Genomic DNA, 21403 nt, shown 5'->3' with positions numbered 1-21403 from the left:
TGCATGTAGCGAATGAGATAATTAACGAGTTCACAAGAAGCCGCAATGAAAGATACCCACCTTCGGAAAGGTTCCCGAAGGGTGTATCCACATTATAAGTACGCCGAACGGAACAGTAAGCTACGACTAAGATGTACAGATACAAAACAGCCAGACCGAGCACTATGGAACTTAAGATATACAGTAAAATACGTGTTAGCTATGACAGCACTGCGGATATCTCGACAACATGTGTGGTAAAAAGAGGTGAGGGAGACTTGAGTTTGAGAGCACGACGGCGAGTGAGTATATAAAGCGAGTTCGACCACGGTCCGTACCGTCACCAGCGCACCATCCGACGTAGCTGTGGTGGAAGCGTCTCTCTTCCAGGTCCAAAGCATTCCGGGTATTGAGGTCCAGTATGATCATCCAGTGTTTGCGCGGCCAAGATGTTACCGGGCACCGCATCGTGGCGAGCCCGGGCTTCAGACTGGGGCACTATCTGCGTGAGCGGGTGCTCCGCCCGACTCCCTCTCGCGCCTTTGCGACCTGCGCATAGCGGCGTGCGTAGTCCTTGCGGTTCATGCGCTGCAGGAAATACTCCCCGGCGCCGCCGCCCCAGGACACGCTCCCAGGGTAGTAGGGCCGCGACGTGACCGTGAAGAGTTCGCTGATGTCGTTAAGCTATGGTGGCGTCCTTAGTCTTGTATGCGTGGCGAAGGAGGGTGGAATGTGGACTTACGTTGCGCTCCTTCAAGGCGGGAGACGCGCTGCGTTCGCGGGTGATACCGTTGCGCGCAGTGGTCCGCCCAGAGCCCATCAGGCACTTGAGGGACACGACGATTGCGCCCTCCTTCAGATCGAGGAACTTCTGCTTGAGAGCCTCGTTGACTAGCAAGCAACAGATCAGCATATATGCGCCGGCAGTAATCTGTCGGACAACTTACGGGGTTCGAGGAAGACCTTGTTGTTCACAAGAACGACATCCGCCTCCTTTACGAGCCGGTCCACCTTCTCGCTCTTGAGCATGTCCCCTTCCTCCAACTCGACCTCGCCCATGCGCACGCCCCACATGTTGCAGCGCATCTTGGACTGCTCGACCTGGCTGCGCGCGATCTTCGCGGGCTCCGGCATGATCTCGACGCCGTACGCTCTGCACCCCGTCTCAAGCGCCGCCTGGAGCACGACATTCCCGACGCCCGCGCCGAGGTCGAGGAAGAGCATGCCCTCGCGGAGACCCGTCGCGTGCACGATGTCAGACACGAACGTTGGCATTAGTTCGCCGTACACCTCGGACGAGAACGCCTCGTAGCGGGTGAGTTTGTGTACGTGCGGTCCGACCGCGCGCTGGTACGTCTCGTCGATTACGCGTTGCACGACGTCTTGTGGCATCTCCGTCCACGAGATGACCGCACTGCGAAGCTGGTTTGGGGGCGCGGGCTCCCACGGATCGTCGGGGAGTGGCGGGTACTTGAAAAGGGCCAGTAGCGCGTTAATTGCGTCCATGACTTTGAGGAACAAGGGTCCATCGTGTTTGTGTATTGCGCGCTGCAAGAGGCGAAGGTAGTCCACACTTGGGGAGCTGGATGGTGTGCGCCGTGTAGCGTATGAGGAGAGAGCAGAGATGCAAGATAGCGACGACAGAGATGAGGCCGAAGAGTCTGACGAGAACGAGCTGAACGAGCACTGCGATGATTGAGAAGAGGAGGTAGTTGCAGATGAATCCGATGAGGGAGAGGGTATAGATGTTGGAGGAGACGGCGCATGAGAGGCGGGGGGCGGGAATTCGGATTCGTACAGGTCTTCATCGGAAAGGTCCTTTGTAGGGAGTGTGCCGAAGAGTGTACGCTGTGCAGGGGTCAGATAATCTGCAGAAGAGATGTGAGTGGCGGAGTTACAGGCACAAATGTCAGATTACTTACATTCTATGATTACATGCAAGCTACTCTCTAAACACATGATGGGGTTGTAGTGATCCTTGTCCTTCGGAGCAAGCAGAATAAATCTGACTGGTAGTGAGATCGACATGGTCATTCGATGTGGCACATGGGCGTACCTCTCGCTAGCGCCGGTATTCGGATATTCCAGTGTGGCGTAGGGGTATAAAGTAGGATGAGGGTCGAACGACAGGTCATCCGGGTTGAGAGGATTTGAGAAATCTATGCGCATATAAGCACCTCACATTTTTAGGGGTCCAGAAGAGTTCGAGTTGTATGCCCCATTTTAGGGGTCTGGAGCCCACAGTCGCGTGCATACACCCACAAAGTGCACGCCACAAGGAGTTCACCGATGCGAACATGGACCCTCCATAGAACATTCAGGTAAAATTATGAGGACTCACAAGCCTTGTAGCCCTTCATGAGACTCTGCACTACAGACTCCGAACTCAAGAACCCCGGGCCTGGTTTCCCATCCCCGTCAATCCAGCAGTCGCGTGCGGCGTTAGGGGGTGGAGCTGGACTGGCCACGGACGTGGCCCGCGTACTTGGGGTAGACAGCATCTCGTTCGCGAGTGGCGAAGGCGCAGCGGAGGTTTGTCGACTCGAGGAAGACATTCTGGATGAAGATGCAGCACTGGATGCACGCGCCCGGGGCTGGGATTCCCTCGGGCTCTCCCCGCGTGAGGACTCGGGTGTCACGCGTCGTTTCTTGTGTACCGTATGCAAGAGGGTTTCTTCATTCTTTCTCTTGAGGACATCACCATCTTGCAAGGGCTTTGTGGAGGATGAAGGGGTAGGGCGAGCAGTGGTGACCTTGATTGCCGGAGCACCTGCACGGGGGTCTGAAGAACGCGGGACGGCTACCACGCGCGTGGTGACGACAGTGGACGAGCCGGTGGTGGGGTATTTGGACTTTGAGAAGAAGGATCGATCCGAGGAGGACGCGAAGGGCGTCGAGGACGAGCTCATCGCTGAGGAGGTCGTGGTCGGTGGCCAGAACGAGGTCGGTGGCGGTGAGCTGCTACAAGTTTGCGTCAATGCCCCGGTCCCTCCGGCGGCGCTTACCAATACAGGAAACTCTAAATTATCCGATCCGTGGGTTATCCCCGCAAATTCGATGGACTTGGAACTGTTCGCAGCGTCCGGAATTTCCTCGACCATTGGCCTTGGCAAATATGGCCTCGTCGTCGAGCCCTCAGAATTGGAGAATTTAGGAGAGGAAGATGTGGGATACGCGAGCAAGACTTAGCGATTCGCCCAGTTGTTCCTGGACAGCTTCCACACTGGGATGCCCACGTGGCGGGCTGTATGAGATGGTTGCCGTTACTGGCGCAGCTCCTCCTCCCGCCACCTCGCCCCCCCCTCCTCTTCCCTCCATCGTACGTTCCTTCCGCAGCAGCCGTGTCCGCGTCGACGACCTTGTTTTCACCCCTCAAACTTGTAGATCATGCCGCCTCCTCATTATGACTTCTTGATCAAGGTGCGTCACTGAGAGACATCGGCCGCGCGGGTGCTAATAGCATCACTCCAGCTCCTCCTCATTGGCGACTCAGGTACATTGTCGCCTCTAGCAATCAGCAAGGTGCACGGTGCTCAACACGCATCCTAAACACAGGTGTCGGCAAGTCTTGTCTGCTTCTGCGGTTCTGCGACGATGCATGGACGCCCTCCTTCATCACCACCATTGGCATCGACTTCAAGATTCGGACAATTGAGCTCGACGGGAAGCGCATCAAGCTCCAAATTGTGCGTATCCGCCCCGTACACCGCTCGTATGCACATGCACGTCGTACTCACCGTGTATGTGGGACCCCTTTACGCCGATAGTGGGATACTGCTGGCCAGGAACGTTTCCGCACCATCACCACGGCCTACTATCGCGGCGCTATGGGTATCCTCCTCGTGTACGACGTCACGGACGAGCGGTCATTCAACAGTGCGTCTCTCTGCTATATCCACCCCGCTACCGCTCACTAAATGACTATCTCACCCCCAAGACATCCGTACATGGCACGCGAACATCGAGCAGCATGCGTCTGAGGGTGTAAACAAGATCCTCATCGGCAACAAGTCCGACTGGTCCGAGAAGCGTGCCGTTACGGAGGAGCAGGGCCGCGAGCTCGCCAATGAGCTCGGCATCAAGTTCATGGAGACGTCCGCGAAGATCAACGAGGGTGTTGAGGAGGCATTCTTCACTCTCGCAAGGTTAGTGTTGTTGCCTATTGCTCCATTCCCCCGTCCCGGCCCTCCGTCATTGCCTCGATGTTTCCCCGCTGACCCGGTGTCGCGCGCCTGCTCCGCAGAGACATCAAGACCCGCCTCATCGACTCGCAAGCAGACAATGCTGGTGCAGCCCCTGGCCAACCCGGCGCAGACTCTGTCAAGGTGAACCAGCCCGCCTCCCAGGCCGCGGGCGGGTGCTGTTAGACAGCGATAGACCACCCCGCTCCGCTCCACCCCGCCGCCCGCCCCAGCCCTTCTCGCACGCTGCCTCCGAACACATGCATCTGTATTAGTGTACACATGTCCCCGCTGTCAGAAGTGTCTCATTCCCGGTTGCTCCGGCTGGCCCCCGCGCGCCCGGCGGGCGCGGGAGGCGTCTCTCTCCAGCAATCTACATATTTATACAGGACAGGATGTGATGATATACGTACAACACGGATCTGTGCATGTGTGCAAGACAAGAAATGTTCACAACAGATTCCCCCACGCAGTCACCAACGCGCCAAGTTTTGAGCTTGGGTTCGGGCTGCAGGCCCGGGATCCGCTACAGGGGCACGGACGCGTTCCAGTTCCCGCCCCACCACCGCTTGATGCGCTCCCCGCCCCACTCCTCGTATTCGGCCTTCGTGACGCCGACGCGCGCGAACTCGTCCGTCTTCGCAAAGTCCGCCATCCCGCGCCACGCGTCGCTCGTCGGGTCTGCCGCGCGTACGATGTCCAGCGGCATCTCTGGCGGCAGGATCGGGCGCAGCGTCGCGTGCAGTCGCGGGATGAGGTTCGGGAGCTGCGAGGGGCCGCCAGTGAGGAACACGTTCTGCGGGTCATGAAAGGGTCAATGAGTGAGGTGGCAGGCAGGTGGATGAGAGGGGAGACGCACCTGGACGAGCCGGCCCTTCTCCTGGTCGGAGAAGCGCGCGAGGACGTTCTGCAGGACCTCGCCGAGCCCTGCAGAGTCGATGCCTGCCATGCTCGGCGAGAACCACGCCTCGCACACGCGCCAACGCTCGACGTTAACGTGGATGCGTGTCTTGCCTGCCGTCGCCATGGTGCTATCAGCGTGGTGGACGGAGTCTAGGACGGTGGGGACCAATACTGACCCTTGACGTCGCCTTCCTCGTACTGTGGGCGGAAGGCGGACATGAGCGCGGACCGCTGTGAGGTTAGCGACGCGTGCGTGTGCTCCTCGGTGAACGTCGGGTCGTAGGCTAGCAGTTTCTGCTCGAGCGACTGAAGGGTCGCGAAGTCTTCCTCCTCATCGGACGATGCGGCAGCATTGTTCTATCGTGTGGTTCTGTCAGCGTAGAAATGCATGTGACACGTTGCGATACATACGATCTTTCGGTAAATGGCCCAGTCAGCATCATCCGCACCAAACATGTCCTCTGGTGCGTGCATCATCAAACCACCACAGGTATGCGAATTATTGTGCAGGCGTACCTCCGCCCGCCTTGCGCCGTTTCTTCGGGACCCGGTCGTCCGCCGCCAGGTTCGCGATGCTCTTCATCCGCGCCTGCGACGCTGCGCTCTTCCTGTCGTTCAACGCCGCCTTGCGCCTGTTACGCTCCTTGATGCGCGTCATGATCGTCTACCGCGACCCACTGCGTTCAGCCCTGCCCACCCCCAAGTCTAGCATCGCAGGCGCAACAACGCACCTCCTGCTCCTTGCGCATCCGGGACGCCCACCCGGAAAGGTCGCGGTCGCGCTCCTCGACTTCGCGCTTCTCCTCTGCCTCGCGCTCTTCGCGCTCGCGCTCCTTCTCGCGCTTTGCTCGTTCGCGCGCGTCGTGCCCCGCCTTCAGGAGTTTCTGCTTCTTCTTCTCTTTCAGGCCGTCCTCGTCGAGCTGCACCCTTGTTAGCATTGCGATTGGCGTATCCACTTATCCGCCACTCACATCTTCATCTGGGACATCCACGAGAGGGAAGGAAGGGGGTAAATCGGGCTAACAGGAAACCGCTTCATGATTAAAATGGTGTTGTGGGTATGCTCTTGCGCTACGTACCTCTTCGTTCTCCCCGTCTGCCTCCTTTTTGCGCGCCTTCTTGAGGTCTGCCTCCAGCTTCTTGATCGTGGCCTCTAATGCAGCGTCGTTCGGGAAGCCCTCTTCTTTTAGAGTGTCCTAATCAGAGCCATCAACGGCAGCTCCTCAGTACGTTTTCCCGCACTTACTGCCCATTCGCGCTTGCTCTCCTCTTCTCGCCGCTCCCGAACGCTTTGCAGGCGCACAAGGTCGTTCTCCTTCTGCAAAAGCTATATATAAACAATGTCAACAATTATTCAGTCAGGCATCGACGAGAGTAGAGTACCTTCTCCATGCGAGACTTGGCAGCGAGCTCCTGTAACTTGCGGCCCTGTTCCTTCTTGCGTTCCGCGATTCGTGCGAGCTCCTCCTCCGTCTTCTCCTCGACGACGGGAAGAGTGTACGGGAACTGGATGATGCGGTCCGCACCGCGCATCTCCAACGGGTCTTTGAGCTGCCGCAGAAGCGCGGTGTAGTCGGTTGCGAACTCGCAGAAGTTGTGCAGCATCCACTGAAGGCATGTCAGCGACAAGTGGTAGAGTCTCGAAATAGACGATGTACGTTGGTCTGGATGGGGGTAACCCTGTTCGGGAAGGTGGGGTACTTGAGTTGGATCAGCTTTTGAAGGTAGTCTGTCGCTTGCGATGCGCCCCAGGGTATTCTACGGTACCAGTCGGCCTTCATTCCCAGCCACTGCAGTAGCGTTGCTTACCGTTTTGCATGGTTCATGAGGCCCTTGCCATCTAATACGGGTATGACGGACGTGGACGCGGTGTTGAAAGAGACTACGAGTCCGTCGGAATGGAAGGGGACGGGTGGAGACGGGAGCTTGTTATGGTAGAACGACATGACCGAGTCGACGCAGAACGCGAGGGAGGGGACGGAGTATTGCTCGAACATGAGTTCAGAGGTCACTGCACGGGCCTATCAGTAATTCTCCGTGATGATTTTTCGCGGTACGTATGCTCACATGCTCTTGAGTGTAGCGGGGAAGCCAGCCGCTCCGTCATGAGGACAGGATGGTCTACAGTTGGGGTGTCAATTCCAAGCTGAATGAACGCGTAGTCCAACGCGTTCTCCTGCATAGTTTGCCGTTCATTTCTGCTCAATTGTATAGTAGCATACACATTGCACGTACCAGCGCGTCGAAGTTGAGCAACACGTCTCCCTCCCATGGTGTTCGCGCCTGCGAGCGGGCTCCGCCCTCGATATCAATGCCGTCACCGAATAGCAGTAGAGGCTTATTTGTCTTGCGCTCCTTGTACTTCGCGATCATGTTCACGCCCATGCGTGGACTCTCGGATGTGCAGAACCCGAACCGAAGGTGCGTCGAGCCGTTGTCGATGCATAGCGGGGTGTGCTTCTCGCGGTGCGCGTCGTAGAATGCAGGAACCTGTACCCTCGGCAGGGGCTGCTGGGGCAGGTAGGTGACCTCGGGTTCATCCACATCCATGTTTGAGGGAGGGGGCGCGAGCAGAGCGCAGAACGAACAGAGGCAAGGTGTCCAACATGAGCATCATGCATCTCACGAACTCGTCCTCCTTGCGCGCTCGCGCCACAACGCTCACAATTGGCCTTCCTTTTAAGGAAGTAGCATCTTCCAGGATGATGGTCTAGTCCCGATCTCATACCAAGAGCGCTGCGTACAAATATACATTTGTGCAAGGCAGAACGCAGAGCAGAAATTGAGGGAATAGATTTTAAAGCACGGCGCACCACTGATGCACTATTAAATTATCTGCAATGACGTATGGAAAATGGCTGCTCATGCTCAGCCCCTTAGCTCTTAGGCATGAGGGCACGGTCCTCGGCCATTCATCGTAAACGTCCTTCGCAACGTCGCGGTGAACGTGAGCAAATGTTAGGTACACCTTCCATGAGAAAGTAAGAAGTCTGCATGAGAAATGAGCACGCAAGCATGCCGCACGGCGCAGTTTAGCCTTTCAGCCGCTGAAGCGCTGAGCCGTCCCAAGTAACCCGAGGCACCTATATAGATACAGTGCAGGCCGAGCCATTTGCTCGTAGACAACAAGGTCGTTGAGGTTGTTGCGATGTCATAGAATAGGATGTATGCGCAGCGAAGAGTAGAGAAGATGGTGGTCAGGAGACAGAGTCACTTGAGCGGCCGAGACTCGAAGTCTCCCCCCACTCGGTGGCTTCCTTCCATACCACCATCATCTCCCCCACTCCCTCTTCCTCCCTCTCCCCTCAGCCGCTATTTACACTAGGAGCTTTCTGAGAGCACCCTCTCGCCGTCATAGGGCACTCGATCAACTCTGCCTCCGATTATCCGAATACTCCGGAGCTCTCCGTCCGCAGCAAGCGTCTGCGCGGACATAGGCCACTGTACGTTCTCCTGTTGCTTAGAGAGGTTCAGGACTGTGCCAACAAGGTCCGTAATCACTTGAACTGTGCTCTAGACAACCACCACTCCGTCGTCCAACATGTCAACCCGGCAGTCCCGCTCCGCCAGCATACCCATCCCTGCTAGCTCTACGGCACGCAGTCTCGAGAATGTTATACCATTGTCGTTCAGCCCGACACCTGCTCCTCGACCCCGTCTGAGCTCAGCTACCACCGCTACAAGCTTCAGCCCTGGGCGCGTTGCTCCGCCGATGTCACGGTCTGTCTCTGCCACTTACTCTTCTGCCCTCAACATGGTCCCCCGAGGTCGGCCGACTGGCCCCGCACAATCCGCTCTCCCTGTCTTCGAGCCCCGGATCATCCGTGCGACAACCTCACCCACACCATCCCGTGACCCGTCATGCAACGCGCCTTATTCTCCGTCGACGTCTCCTGTACGCCCTAGACGGCTCAGTGCTGGAATACGCTCCCAAAGCGCTGTCAGCTCTAGTTCTCTGTCTCAGCGTTCAATCCCCATTGCTACTCATGGGGGTGCCCCCACATCCCAAGGCTTCCCACGGCCGGAATATCTGGACTACTCGTCTCTGCGTGAGATGCTTCATACAGAGCCCGCGCCATCTCCGCTGGTACCGGTCGCACGATCGGCAGCATATTCAGTAGCCTCAAGCGATGCGCGGTCAAGTGCGAGCCCTGCGCCTCCAGCTATACCGTACCCCTACATCCGCCGCGAACTCTCCCCGGTTGGAGACAGTGATGACGAGAGTCTTGCTACGCCACCCCCACCGCAACCTGCTACTCTTGGCGCGGTGACTGTACTCAGCACAAACACTGTCCTGATGCTCCCTACACGCTGGAGTGAACAGGATCGTACGCCTTCCCTTAGCGTTTCGCTAGATGGGCGCGAGCTGACCTTTACCGGACCATCGTGCATGGGCGATCGAGAGTCCAGTGCTGCTCGGGCCAACCACCCGATTCCTCCGGCATGTGGGATCTACTACTACGAGGTCGAGATTGTGCACAAGTGTCCGAAGGGGTGGGTCTGCTTCCCTCCGTAAAATGTCCGTGTCGCTTACGCTTCTACGTCACAGGCCCATTAGCATCGGGTGCGTTCAGTGGAAGTGCATTGCCTGAAGTCACACTTATGCCTGCTAGGTTCTCCGCCCCCGACGTACGACTATCACGTCTACCCGGATGGGAGAGGAACAGCTGGGGATACCACGCTGACGATGGCTGGGCCTTCCCCGGACACAAAGATGGAAGCCCATACGGCCCGACTTTTGACAGTGCGCATACAGATTCCTCTTACGTGTGCGACGATCCTCATACTGCCCCACAGCCGGCGATGTGATTGGCTGCGGGGTCGACTTCAGTCAAAACCGCGTGTTCTACACGAAGAACGGCAGCTTCCTCGGTGCGGTTCCTGGAAATAGCCTTTCTGTGACGCCTTCATTATTGACGCTGATGTAGGTATGGTCTTCGAGAACGTTGGGAAGACGACCGACATATACCCGTGCATCGGCATGAGGCAGACCAACGAGTCTATACGCGCCAATTTTGGCAACACGCAGTTCCGATTCGCCATCGAGGAGCACGTCCGCGCGCAGCGCGACCATGTGTGGGATGACATTATGACCAGCCCTGTCGACTGGAGCTTGTTGGGGCTTGGGTCGCGCAAGGCGGAGGAACGTAAGATGGAGGACACCAAGGTCGCGGCCACGGCTACGGTCGAAGATGAAGAGAGCAAGGCACCCCTTCGGAAGCTCGTGTTGGCGTATCTGGCCCACCACGGGTACGCACGGACCGCACGTGCGTTCCAGAAGCAATGTACGGAGCGGTCGCAGGCGGCTTCTGCAACAGAGCAAGTACAGACAAAGACTGAACCAGAGGATGAGGACGCAGCCATGATGGAGACTGACGAGACTCCTGCGGCAGGCAGTTCAGCGCGCCCCAAGACGAGCGTCAAGCGCGACTCCGAATTCGGCCTCGATTACGACCTCAACACACGATTGTCCATTACGAACGCGATCATCCGCGGCGACATTGACACCGCGCTGACTTTGATTCGCGTCGACCACTCTACCGTGCTCGAGCGCGAACAGGGACTTGTCCTCTTCCGCTTGCGTTGTCGCAAGTTCGTCGAACTCGTTCTGGATGCTGGCGAGGCGCTCCGCAAGGTCAAGGAGGCAGAACGCGAAGCGGCCCTCGCGCGCGCCAAGGATCCTGCGCTCGCTGACAATTCAATCCTCGACGGCGCGGGAGATGGAGCCGTGGGAGAGATGGATGGAATGGGCGCGATGGATGTGGACGACCCATCGCCCGAGGCCCATAACACCCCGTCCTCGTCTACGCCCACGGTCTCCACGTCGGCTTCGGTTGTCTCCGTGCCTCTCGCATCCCCGATCGCCTCGACCCCCGTACAAACTGCGCACGCGGCGCTGGCGGCAACTGCGAAGAATGCGCTGCACACTGCGCTGAGCTACGGACAGACGCTGGAGGCGGACTACAAGAGCGATCTGCGGCCGGGCGTGCGCGCGCACCTGCGCCGCACATTTGGCGTTGTCGCGTACGACGACCCGATCGCTGCGGGAGGTGAGGTGGCGGAGATGGCGGGGCAGGCTGCGCGCGACGCGCTCGCTGCTGAAGTCAACCAAGCTATACTTGGTATGTGTCTTTTACTCTAGTGACTGACATTCTTCCTAATCGTATCCTGTAATTCGTAGAATCCCAAGGCCGACCAGCGCATCCCGCACTGGAGACGCTGTACCGCCAGGCGAGTGCGTGCGTGACGCGTCTAGGCCAGCTGGGCGCAGGTGCGGCGGCGTTCGCGGACGTGCGCAAGGAGTTCCTCGAGGGGTGATAGGCGGACCGGAAGTTGTACGTTTGTATAGTATTGGCTTGTGCGGTTCGGAATCTCTTGGGGCTTTGCGGCGCGATATGTACCATTTACTCGCGATGTCCGATACGTGTACGACTACAGCGCTTTTGTAATCTGTGATGGACTGAATGTACTTCCTCCCAACTCACTGCTCTGATTATTGTGCTTCGCTGCCAATTCGCTAATGTCAGGTATCCACTGGACATGCCTACTCATAGGCGTCCAACAAGCGTTTAGGTACTGATACCGTTCTAACAGGCCCATACCAGTCTGGAAAAACGGGTGGATTCACAAGCGTGAAGTACTTTAGCTAGATCTTTGATGATGATACTGTACACGGTACGCTAACATGCTCTTCATTCATTCCGGGACGCTCTTCTCCTAACACACAAACCGAAACACCATGATCAAGTCGAGTCCACATCCATCGCTTCGTCCGAGAAGATGTCCACGTCCATCGCGACTGAGTCGTAATCGATATCGTCTTCCATATTCAGCTCCGGCTTGGGTTCGCGTTTCGGTGGCTTCTTCTTCTCGACGATCCCCGTCAGCGCGATCTTCATGTCCTCCCCGCACTTGTCCCAGACGGAGCTCGGAAGGCTACGAAGGAGTGCCTCGACTTGCAGCGTGTACTCCTCAAGTGTCTTCAAGTCGCGCGCCTTGTGCACGTCCGCACCGGGACCGAGGACCTTGTACAACTTCTCGACTTCCTTGATGAGCCGGCTAAGACGTTGCCATAGATGTCAGTGAAGCTGACAGAAATGAAAAGATATGAAAGAACGGTAATGCACGTACATCGTCTGGGTCAGCGTCGATTGCATGTTCTCTAGTTCCAGGTGCATGACGAAGTTTAGCCGCTTCTTTGCGTTGTTCTTTGCCTCGTAGAGATGACCCTTGAGTACCTCCGTTACGATGAAGAGGTGAGGGATGGGGCCGAGGAAAAGGAGACGGTAATACGCGTGTGGCCAGTCCATGCTCTGCGCCGCATCGGCGAACGCAGCGAACACCCGCCGTCGCTTCTCTTCCTTCGCCGTTGTCTTGCGCAAAAGGGCCCGCGCCATATGCTGCCGGTACGCCTCTGAAATCGCCTGTGCCGCAGCGATCTCCTCGGCGCTTGGCGCGATTGGAGCAGAGTTCGCTTGTTCGGCGTCGATGGCCTGTGCGATGTTGTCCATGTCGACCACCTGCTGGACATCGTCCTCAGCCATGTCTTCGAGCGCGCCATCTTCAGCTGCGTCGTCCGCATCATCTCCTGTTTCTTGCACTGCGTCTGCGCTGGCGCGTGTTGGTATGAAGGGTGCGGCCTCCGCTCGTAAGCTGGCGACGGGTACGCTGGAGCCGCCGGTCTTCAGAAGCCATGGAATGTCCTCCAATCGGTTATAAACCACGCGTCGTACGTTCGGCACTGATGACTTTGGAACTGGGCGGGACCCATGGTGGATCTGGATCATCTCATCTAGCGTGGTTCCAGTGGCAGAACTGCGAACCACGCGTGTAAGGGGTTCCCAGCTGCGAGCGTTGATATACCTTCATGCATGTATGTATTTCAGTAAATGCAGTGCATTAATGAGTTCAATCAGGGCCTACCTTTCGACAAGGGGATGAGGCTTCCTATCGGACCTTCGCAATAAGGAAATCGCTCGGTGGATATCGTTACGCAGCTGCCAAGAACGGAGGTTGTAACCCCCTGATAAAGAGTATTATCAGAACCCGGTCTGACCTACGGCATGAGCGAACATCATGAACTTACAAAGGCAAAATATTGAGCACCTGTATAAGCCTGAATAAGACGTCTTTACTTCACAAGGCTAGAAGGAATGACTCACACTCTAGCAAAGAAGATATTCCTGATCAGATATCCAAGTTCGCGGCCATCGAAGAGGAGCCACGCTGTGTTACATGATCAGTTCATCGCTGCTTAGCAGGCGGCCGTTTATACTTACAAGCACCGGAGTATATCTGCTCCAGAAGGCTGCCCATATGCTTGTGGAACAACCAAGACAGTTCTATATCCCGAGATCGCAGGGACTCCATAGCCGGAATGAGATGCATCATCCAACTTTTGGGTAAGGTTAGATCGTGTAGCGTTCCTAGCTTCTGCAGCCGCGATGCGACAAGGAAGGAGCCGCAGAGATGCTCCATGAAGTCACACAGTGCAGCAACGTCAACGGGAACCTTGTTATCCAAGACGTGACTGAGTCGTGCGTGTTAGGTGATGATGGCAACGGAGAGCGAACATGTACGTACTTCAGAAACAAAATCCCTCTGTTCAGCGCGTTTGCTTCTCTATTCTGCATGAGCCCCAAAAAGTCTTGCACGATGTATGCCTGTTCCGGTCGCCTAAGGAGCTGCTCCAGCCTATGCAGCGCTACGCATGGAACACGTGGTAGGTAATCACCAGCGGCCTGCGTGTCGCAGGCTAGGGAGAGTCGGATTGCCCTCATCACGACCGTTAGGAAGACCATGGCGCCCCTCGCACGGCCGGGAGGGTTGATGCTGTAGATCATGTCACGGACCCACACCTGCGCAACTTGCAATGCTGAGCCCAGCTCCGGAATCATGCTCGGATCGAGAACGTGGAAAGATCCCAGCTTGTAGTATGCCGGAAAGAGTGCGTCGTACAGTTGCTCGAGCCAGTGGCGCCTGCAGTATCAATCTTGTAAGCGATGTGGCTAGGTTAAACAAACGCGGGTGTTCAGTACCTCTGTTCAGCTTGGTCGCGAGAGTTTTCCACCACGCGAAGTACTTGATAGATCAGCATTTGCTGCATGATGACCCTGATGCGGTTGTTGTAGACTGCTGCTCCATAATGCTCGAAGTCATCATGATGGCGAGGACATTCGATACGGTTGCACTGTTGAAGGACTGCGTAGGTCAAACATGGTTGGAGGCGACGGAGTACGCGGAGTGTGCTATTTTCTTGGTTGACGCGACGGAGGAGTAAGTTGTTGAGGACGTGCTTGAGAAGTCGTTCTAGCTCTCCGCGAGGAATAGAGAGCCCCAAGTCGGTGATCTGTGCGCTGGGTGTGATTCGGATACTGGCTTGGGATCCCAAGAACGAGTCCTTTGGCAGGACGAATAGTTCTTCGCCAGATGCACGAATCGCGAAGACCTTACGGACGGTCTCGTTGTCGCAAACGTGTGCGTCCATACCGAACTTTTGGAGAAAACGCGCATACTCGAAGAACGTGTGCAGTTTGTTGGTGACTTCTGACAGTGGAGAAGTTTGAAGCTTCAAGGGGACGGAGAAGAGATGGTCGAAAGAGAGAAAGGCAGCGGCTTGGTTTCCTCGCGACGCGAACGCTTTCCCCAGGGCTTCCAGTCCTACAAAGTCGCGTTTCGCGATCGCACGGAACATGGATACCTACCAGAGACGATCAGAACATGTAACAGAGTGAATTGCACCACGGTACCTCGTCATGCAAGTCTCCATCCGCATTGAGATCGCTGAGACTGTTGGAAAGGCGAAGTAGTCTTGCTAAGATCTCGTCGCTCTGAAGCAGCTCGTCGCTGACAGTTGTGCCGCAGGGAAGACGGCTCCATAGACCGTCAAGTAGACAGTGGGTCGCCTTCTTGATCGATTGCATGTTGTGTCGATCCAGCGTTAGCAGCCGTATAGCCTCCAACGTGTTTCCTTCCGCGAGGTGGACGTCGGCAGCGTCGCCGTATCTCTCCAGCTGTTCCAGGAACGATGCGCGCACTACATCAAGACCATAGTCATCCATGTACTCCAGAAGTTCTTCATCCGTATCGAAGAGGTCTCTCGCTTTCCTATAGAGTTCAAAGATTAGTATAGGGAGAGCCGAAATACAGAATAACGTACTTGATGCTGTTCTCTCTCAGATAATATAAGCGAGAGACTTCCAAGATGCTCTCCACCACGCCCTCCGGCACCTCGTCCCAGTGTACTTTGACGATCTCGACCGCTTCGTCGAACTTGCCTGCTTTCCTGAAATGCTGAGCGGCGAGCTTGTACTCCCCAGCACTAACGTAAGCCTGAGCGCCCTTGTGGTCGTCGCCGATTTGGATGTAGGACTCGGCGGCAATACGGTAGTACGCTCGCTTCTCGGTGACGGCCTCTTGCGCGGATGCAGAAAACGCCACCGCCGCGGCGACGTAAGCGGCCGTCCGAGCTGCTGCGTCGCCCTTGCTGACGGAAGTAGACCTCGCGACCTCTCGCAAGTAGTACGCGTTCGCCACCGCCTTCTCCCGTGCACGGCCGGCGCGTTCGTAGCAATGCATGGCCTGCATGTAACGGCGGTTGTTGAAGAGCTCGAGCGCCATCTTCGCCCAGTCCTCCTCGGTCGACGACATAGCAAGTCGAGGAACGTCGGTACCCGGATCGCAGTTCTCGATCAGGTCCTTGTGCGTCCATAAGACCTGGAAATAGTGAGCAACGTACATCAGGCGATGAAGTGATGTCTGCTTACCCGCATGGGCTCACACTTCTCCGAGCAGTCTGCGATCCATAGGTTCTTGCGAGCCCTCGTGATCGCCACATACAGGAATTTGAGCTATAGTAACGGTCGATAACTGTGCGGTAACAGTTGGGGACTACTTGAGCGTACCTCGCGACATACTCCGCTGTGGCGCGCGTCGTCGAAACGCGGCGCAGGATGATTCGCTCGTTGATTCGGGTCCAATGCATTGAGCACGACTCGCCACTGCGAAAGATCGACCGTGGAGTCTTCGAAGAAGTTGAACAAGAGGACCTAGTGGACGCGAATCAGCGGTGTCATCTTGTGGTCTTTGCATCCGCTTACATCATTGAACTCGAGACCTTTGCTCTCGTAGAGCGTCCTGGGTCAGGTTTCAATCAGAGACATCTCGGAGCGTAGGCGATAATACATACAGGATCAAGCCGATATCTCCTACTTGCGCTCGTAGCCTCTCACGAGCAGCCTCGTCGCGAACGAGAATACCTGTAATCACAGGTTAGACCTGCCTACGCGTTACATTGGGAGTTCGAATTCACATTGCTGTGCCCCGAATTCGATGTGACTTCCACTGTACAAATGATGCTGATGAGCATCGAAAACAGAATGTCGAAATAGTTCACTCACGACTCTCCAAACAAGAATTGCTCGTATCGAACGGTGTTCTGGTCCCATCCGCTGAAGAAGACGGGCTTCAGCCCTCCGATCATGCCCGTCTCTCGTCCAAGGGCATCGATTGCATGGGGCCAGAACTCTGTGATGAGCTCGATGACGGAGTACGCGCAGTCGACGATGCCTGCATGGGATCGGTAGTTGACTGCGAGGTGGAAAGACTCGGGTTGGGTACGTTTGTGGGCGTCGCCACCCGCGGTTGCCTATCATGTACCGGGTAAGAATCATGCTCGCCTGGGAAGATAGCGATGCGAGATACTGGCCTCCTCGTACCGGTACAAGAAAGCCTTGAGGTCGTTGAATCTGAAGGCACTGCCGACCGAGATGGTCTGTGCCGTGTCTCCGGCCCAGAACATACCATGAGGATTACGGCACAGTGTTCGTAGCACTGCACGCGACGGATAAGCCGCAATTCGCATCACATGCCGTGATAGACTCACCAACGGCGTCGATCAGGAGGTTGTCTTGCGCTTCATCAACGTACCTATGTATAACGGTGAGCATCTGGGGAAGCCTGACATGCTGCTAGCTTACATGAAGTCTACTTCCTCGCCAGGTACACCCATAGCCTTCAGGCAATTGATGAGCGCGTGCGTTCTGCATACAGCCTGAACAAGTTGGCCAGATCGATGGGACGCAATGAGACATACCGATCCGCCGCATCGTAATCACCACGCTCTTTCTTCCTCTTCAGATACGCCTGGAAGAGCTTGTAGATGTTCTCGCGCTGGTTAGCAAACGTCGCCTGCGTGCGATGGCTCAGCTTGCAGTAAGCGATCTTGTCCAGATAGCCCTCTGAGTGGCTCAACGCTTGCTCCGAGCCCTTGATCACACCTGTCTTCTGTATGAGGACCACGAATGGGGATAGATGTTCGGGAAAAACATACCCATGAATTCGCCGAATACTAGAGTGGGATCTATGACATGACTTTTTATCAGCGGCGACATTTTCAAAGGTGGCGATGATACTGACCCAGGCCCTTCGTCAGTGTCTGCGGAAAATGGGACCAGTACTCTTCCTGGAACGTCCCAAAGGATACAAACGAGGCACGGCGTTGCTGCATGTAGTCATTGGACAGGGTACCATCAGGCGCTTCGGGATCTCGCAGCTCTAGGACGTCTTCCATTGCTTTCGAGACAGCCGCGGCCTTGCGCTTCTCGAAGTCGGAATAGTGAAACTCAGCCTCGAGCAGACGGCAAATCTGCTCCCCGACGCGGTCAGTGCATGCATAACAATGATAGGGGAGCTTACTAACATGGTCATACGTCAGGAACATAGGGAAATGCTCCTCCTTGAGCGCGCCATAACGTTTCGGCAAATCTCCACGCCAGTAGATCTCCTCGTCGCGATCGACGAGGCCCTGCTGCTGTTGGTCCTTCTTCCGCGTCGCGAGACTCGCAAGCTCCTTCGGCGACTGGTTTGCGGTTGCCAGCGACTCGAGAAGCTTCGTGAAGTACTCCTCCACCTTCTCGGCGAGGACGCGCGATTGCGTGACGAAGAGCTGGCGAGGCTTCGGCATCGTCTCGCGGTAGCTCTCCCACGAACGCTCGATGCCGAGCATCTTGAATAGCATCGTAGTCGTTTTCCTGTAGTCATACACGTCAACACGCTGCAGGAGGTGTGTCGCTGAGTGCGTACCCCGTGCCACTCCGTCCCAAAACGTAGCACGAGGACGGGTGCTCGATGATCTTCTTCTCATGGGGGCTATGCAGGCCAAGTTAGTGGTGTGTCCGGTTTGTAAGCTGCTAAGGAGCGTCTTACGAAACATCGAAGACATGGGCGACATCCTGGTCCGCCAAAATACCTGAGACCATATCAGCAGTGCTGCGGAAGTCTTTGCGTGCACTCCTTACTATTCAAAAGCGCCTAAAAGTCTGTCAGCAAATGGCAAGAACGTTACAAAGATATGAGCATACCTGTGAAAACGTGACAAACTTCTCCAAGCTGTGAATAAGCGGTCAGGACACGTCAACAGTCGCGACTACAAGATACACCTACACAAGGAGAGAGTGAAGCTACGGGTGCATATACGTGAGAAAGGCTTCGCGTATAGTCTAGGAACTCACCTCTTCCAGGTCCTCCTTCCTCAGATCGGAAAAGGCAGAGGCAGGCTCTAGTGCAACGGGCTCCGCGGGCGGCGGCCATGATGCTGGGAGTACAACGTAGTCTCCCGGTGCCTTGGGCTTATTGCGGAACGTGCATCTGCGGTTGCCTTTAATTTTCCAGCATTAAAGATAGGGCCGGTCATACTGACCGTTTCTTGTACTCTGCGCCCTTACGCTCCAGCTGTTGACTCATGCAGTCCCAGAATCTACGATCGAGCTGTGCGTGCGTGTATATGCCGAAGATCTTGAGGACTGAAAAGGCGCAGAGATGTTGGGATAATGCAATGTACGAATGTTGTAGCGTTCCAAACCTTGTCGTTCGACCTAGAATGCCGTTGACAGGTATAAGCAACCAGCCCAGTCCGAACGTAGAAGTCAAGACTACGCACATCGCTCTCAAACTCCGGAATGCAATCGACTTGATACTAAATTCGCATCCTTCAATAACTTCATGTGCATCGCCAATTAAGAGGACATACCACCAGTCGCGTGTCACCAGTCATCTTTGCCTCGTATATAGGAATCTCCACATTGAGCCCCGTGAGCCGCTTCTGGTTGTCATCGGAGAACTGTCCCATGGAGAGCTCCCTGAAGTGAACAGTCATCGAACGCGATCGCGTGAGTGGTTTGACGTTTACTTACTTGATCTTCTTGACGATGATTTTGAACATCTGTGGGCTCTTGTTGCGAGCCTGGCGGAGATCACGATCCCCGCGCGTCGAGATCAGAACCCTCCACTCGCCAAAGCCATCCGCGCTATCGAAGTATAGCGCCGCTTTCATCGGTTGCACAAGCGGGTATGCGGCAGGGGTCTCGCTCTCTTCTGCCTGAGAGGCGATGGACAGGTCCGCAAGCTGTATGGCAGCATCCGCCAGGTCTGCGCCTGCCGGATGTCTGGGAATATACATGGTTTTGACCAAGGGAGCTATGCTAGGAAGCCGAAACAGATCCAGGTACTCCTGTTCAAAACATGAAAAAGGTTTCATCCTCGTTGAGTGCCTGAGAAACTTGCCTGCAATATACCCATTTGATCTTGGAGAATGCAGGCGCCTACCTCGATCGCATCTTCCTTCGTCCTAGGTACCCATGTGCCGTAGGCGAGGAACACCTTCGTGTCGATGGAAGGCGCACGATTTGTACGCTTAGGTTGCTTTCGTTTCTGCTTCCCCTTCGTTTTCACGGCGAAGAATGCATCCGCGAATTCGTCGAGGTCATCGGCTTGTGCTTCCTCGACCGCAGGGCTATCGTCGAATCGAAGTTTCGAAAGGGCTTGCAGAGCAGGCACGGCAGATTCGACTCGTTGACGATGCCTCCTAAGATTTGGCGGCTCTTGGGAAGCATCTGGGTAAGGCAAGAATAGGAGGAGCAAAGAGAAACGGGATAGCAGCAAGGCCGCGGAAGACGAAAGGAATTCTTTGGGGGTGTTGGGGTAGTGTTGCAAGATGGCATGACGTAGAACATCGTGAGCAGGCTCGCTCACGGCTGTGATTCTGTTGGTGCTGGACATTGTAAGAGAGGTATGATCGCGCACCTGACAAAACGAATTCCAAGCAATGTGCGACAGACGAAAGCTCCGCGATAACCTCCTCCACCAGGATTGCTGGATCGACGAGGTGGCTTTCAAGAGCGCTAAGAGCGTTCTCGATCGCCAACTCGTCCTTCAGCAGCGTCGCGTCAAGCAGTGCTGGTACAGCATCCATGACGCGACGAGCTCTCGACGCAGGGGGTTTCGTTGGGGCGTCGCGCATGATGGACGACAGATACCAAGGCCGCGCAGGCGATGCTAATTCGAGCCACGGAACGCAAAGGCGCTCCTTTCAACACAGTTCACGCACGCGATGCGCATGGAGAAGAAGGTTCGAGCTGCAACGAGGCCTCGAGCAGGTAGGGCAATTGCCAAACCGCCGTTAACACTGCGAGGACTTCTACGCTTGAGCGTGTCGCTGTCACGTGGCTGTCACAGTATGTCTTGCGGTATTCGCAAGTGAAGAATTTGGAGTTGATGAGGTTGCACGGCTGGACGTCGTAGTTAAGGGATGAGGGCGAGAGCGAAATGAAACCAATGTAGGACTGACCGGAGCAAGCGCCCGTTCGCTTACCGGGCTTTGCCGAGGCGTTCCGTACTGGTTCAAGTACAGTTCCTCTATCTCAGTTTTGTTCAGGTTTTACGTCGTAAGACCGTCGTTGCATGCAATTATCTGCAGTCTTCACGTCCGTCGTTGCATGCAATTCTCTGCAGTCTTCACGTCTCCCTAGCCGTAGATTGGAGGCCTCCGATGTACAAGTATGCCGCAAGCGTGATCAGCAGCGATACGGTGTCCAAACGACGTACGAGGATGCGCGTGATTTTGGGCATGAGTCGAGGTAGGGAGATTAGAGGCCTCGAAGCGTCAAGAAGCCGCAGATTAACTGAAAGGAACAGGGATGTAAGATGTGGAACTCTTGGGTTGTCAGTGACGCACTATACGAGAGAGGGAGGGAGGGAGGGGGGTATATAAACGAGGCAAGCCTTCTTCTGTCTTTAAGTATACGGGTCCGCGACATGAGATCGCGATCGACTCTAGTCGATCTTCGTTATTAATTACATATGTGCACTCAAGACACTCTACATAGAAAGAACCTACTCGGCTTCACCTCGTGAAGGAAGAGCGAAGCTCGATCGACATGCCACCTACTGACGTACATAGATCCCTGAAAGTAGATCGGCATCTGTAGACGATAATAAAATACAGCATTAAACCCGTCAAACGTCGATTGCTATATATCCGCGAGCAACCTTGCTTCGATCGC

The 21403-nt window shown here is 55.8% G+C and overlaps 5 protein-coding genes across 5 annotated transcripts; 2 read left to right on the top strand and 3 right to left on the bottom strand.

The window, feature by feature from the left end:
* Positions 1-251: 251 nt before the first annotated feature.
* On the bottom strand, positions 252-2861 carry TRAVEDRAFT_140731 (DOT1-domain-containing protein). Its single transcript, XM_008035183.1, has 6 exons — positions 2321-2861; positions 2036-2138; positions 1902-1984; positions 927-1847; positions 722-870; positions 252-663 (listed from the first exon to the last, which is right to left on the bottom strand). Exons 1-6 carry the CDS (start codon positions 2532-2534, stop codon positions 478-480), a joined length of 1656 nt encoding a protein of 551 aa, XP_008033374.1. The 5' UTR covers positions 2535-2861; the 3' UTR covers positions 252-477.
* A 505-nt stretch (positions 2862-3366) lies between these two features.
* Positions 3367-4346, top strand: TRAVEDRAFT_33861 (rab-type small GTP-binding protein; the record flags this gene model as incomplete). Its single annotated transcript, XM_008033831.1, has 6 exons — positions 3367-3399; positions 3451-3472; positions 3535-3665; positions 3747-3855; positions 3917-4124; positions 4223-4346. The coding sequence occupies 6 exons, from the start codon at positions 3367-3369 to the stop codon at positions 4344-4346; spliced, it is 627 nt and encodes a 208-aa protein (XP_008032022.1).
* A 340-nt stretch (positions 4347-4686) lies between these two features.
* Positions 4687-7613, bottom strand: TRAVEDRAFT_109860 (actin-like protein Arp5p; the record flags this gene model as incomplete). The annotated part of the gene is made up of 14 exons (XM_008035182.1): positions 4687-4956; positions 5020-5174; positions 5240-5420; positions 5475-5524; positions 5580-5727; positions 5795-5974; positions 6035-6082; positions 6143-6259; positions 6310-6390; positions 6447-6671; positions 6722-6821; positions 6873-7074; positions 7131-7239; positions 7299-7613. 14 exons carry the CDS (start codon positions 7611-7613, stop codon positions 4687-4689), a joined length of 2181 nt encoding a protein of 726 aa, XP_008033373.1.
* Positions 7614-8604: 991 nt separating this feature from the next.
* Positions 8605-11381, top strand: TRAVEDRAFT_42671 (SPRY-domain-containing protein; the record flags this gene model as incomplete). Its single annotated transcript, XM_008034105.1, has 6 exons — positions 8605-9557; positions 9613-9627; positions 9677-9807; positions 9861-9935; positions 9992-11185; positions 11245-11381. 6 exons carry the CDS (start codon positions 8605-8607, stop codon positions 11379-11381), a joined length of 2505 nt encoding a protein of 834 aa, XP_008032296.1.
* A 302-nt stretch (positions 11382-11683) lies between these two features.
* On the bottom strand, positions 11684-20361 carry TRAVEDRAFT_68805 (uncharacterized protein; the record flags this gene model as incomplete). Its single annotated transcript, XM_008035181.1, has 36 exons — positions 11684-12122; positions 12195-12926; positions 12987-13086; positions 13150-13169; positions 13226-13289; positions 13343-13593; positions 13647-14042; positions 14102-14763; positions 14813-15170; positions 15223-15779; positions 15830-15913; positions 15968-16111; positions 16163-16199; positions 16252-16321; positions 16375-16406; positions 16463-16710; positions 16771-16895; positions 16948-16991; positions 17042-17104; positions 17158-17341; positions 17395-17424; positions 17481-17709; positions 17764-18094; positions 18147-18212; positions 18270-18312; positions 18362-18374; positions 18425-18452; positions 18507-18523; positions 18575-18710; positions 18763-18865; positions 18925-18937; positions 19003-19038; positions 19093-19201; positions 19256-19572; positions 19668-20095; positions 20145-20361. 36 exons carry the CDS (start codon positions 20359-20361, stop codon positions 11807-11809), a joined length of 6603 nt encoding a protein of 2200 aa, XP_008033372.1. The 3' UTR covers positions 11684-11806.
* Between the last annotated feature and the right edge of the window lie 1042 nt (positions 20362-21403).

Source organism: Trametes versicolor, assembly GCF_000271585.1.
Source record: "Trametes versicolor FP-101664 SS1 unplaced genomic scaffold TRAVEscaffold_1, whole genome shotgun sequence".
In the NCBI taxonomy this organism is placed as follows: Eukaryota; Fungi; Basidiomycota; class Agaricomycetes; order Polyporales; family Polyporaceae; genus Trametes; species Trametes versicolor.
The sequence above is the reverse complement of the archived record's forward strand: the minus strand, read 5'-3'. Positions and strand labels throughout refer to the sequence as shown.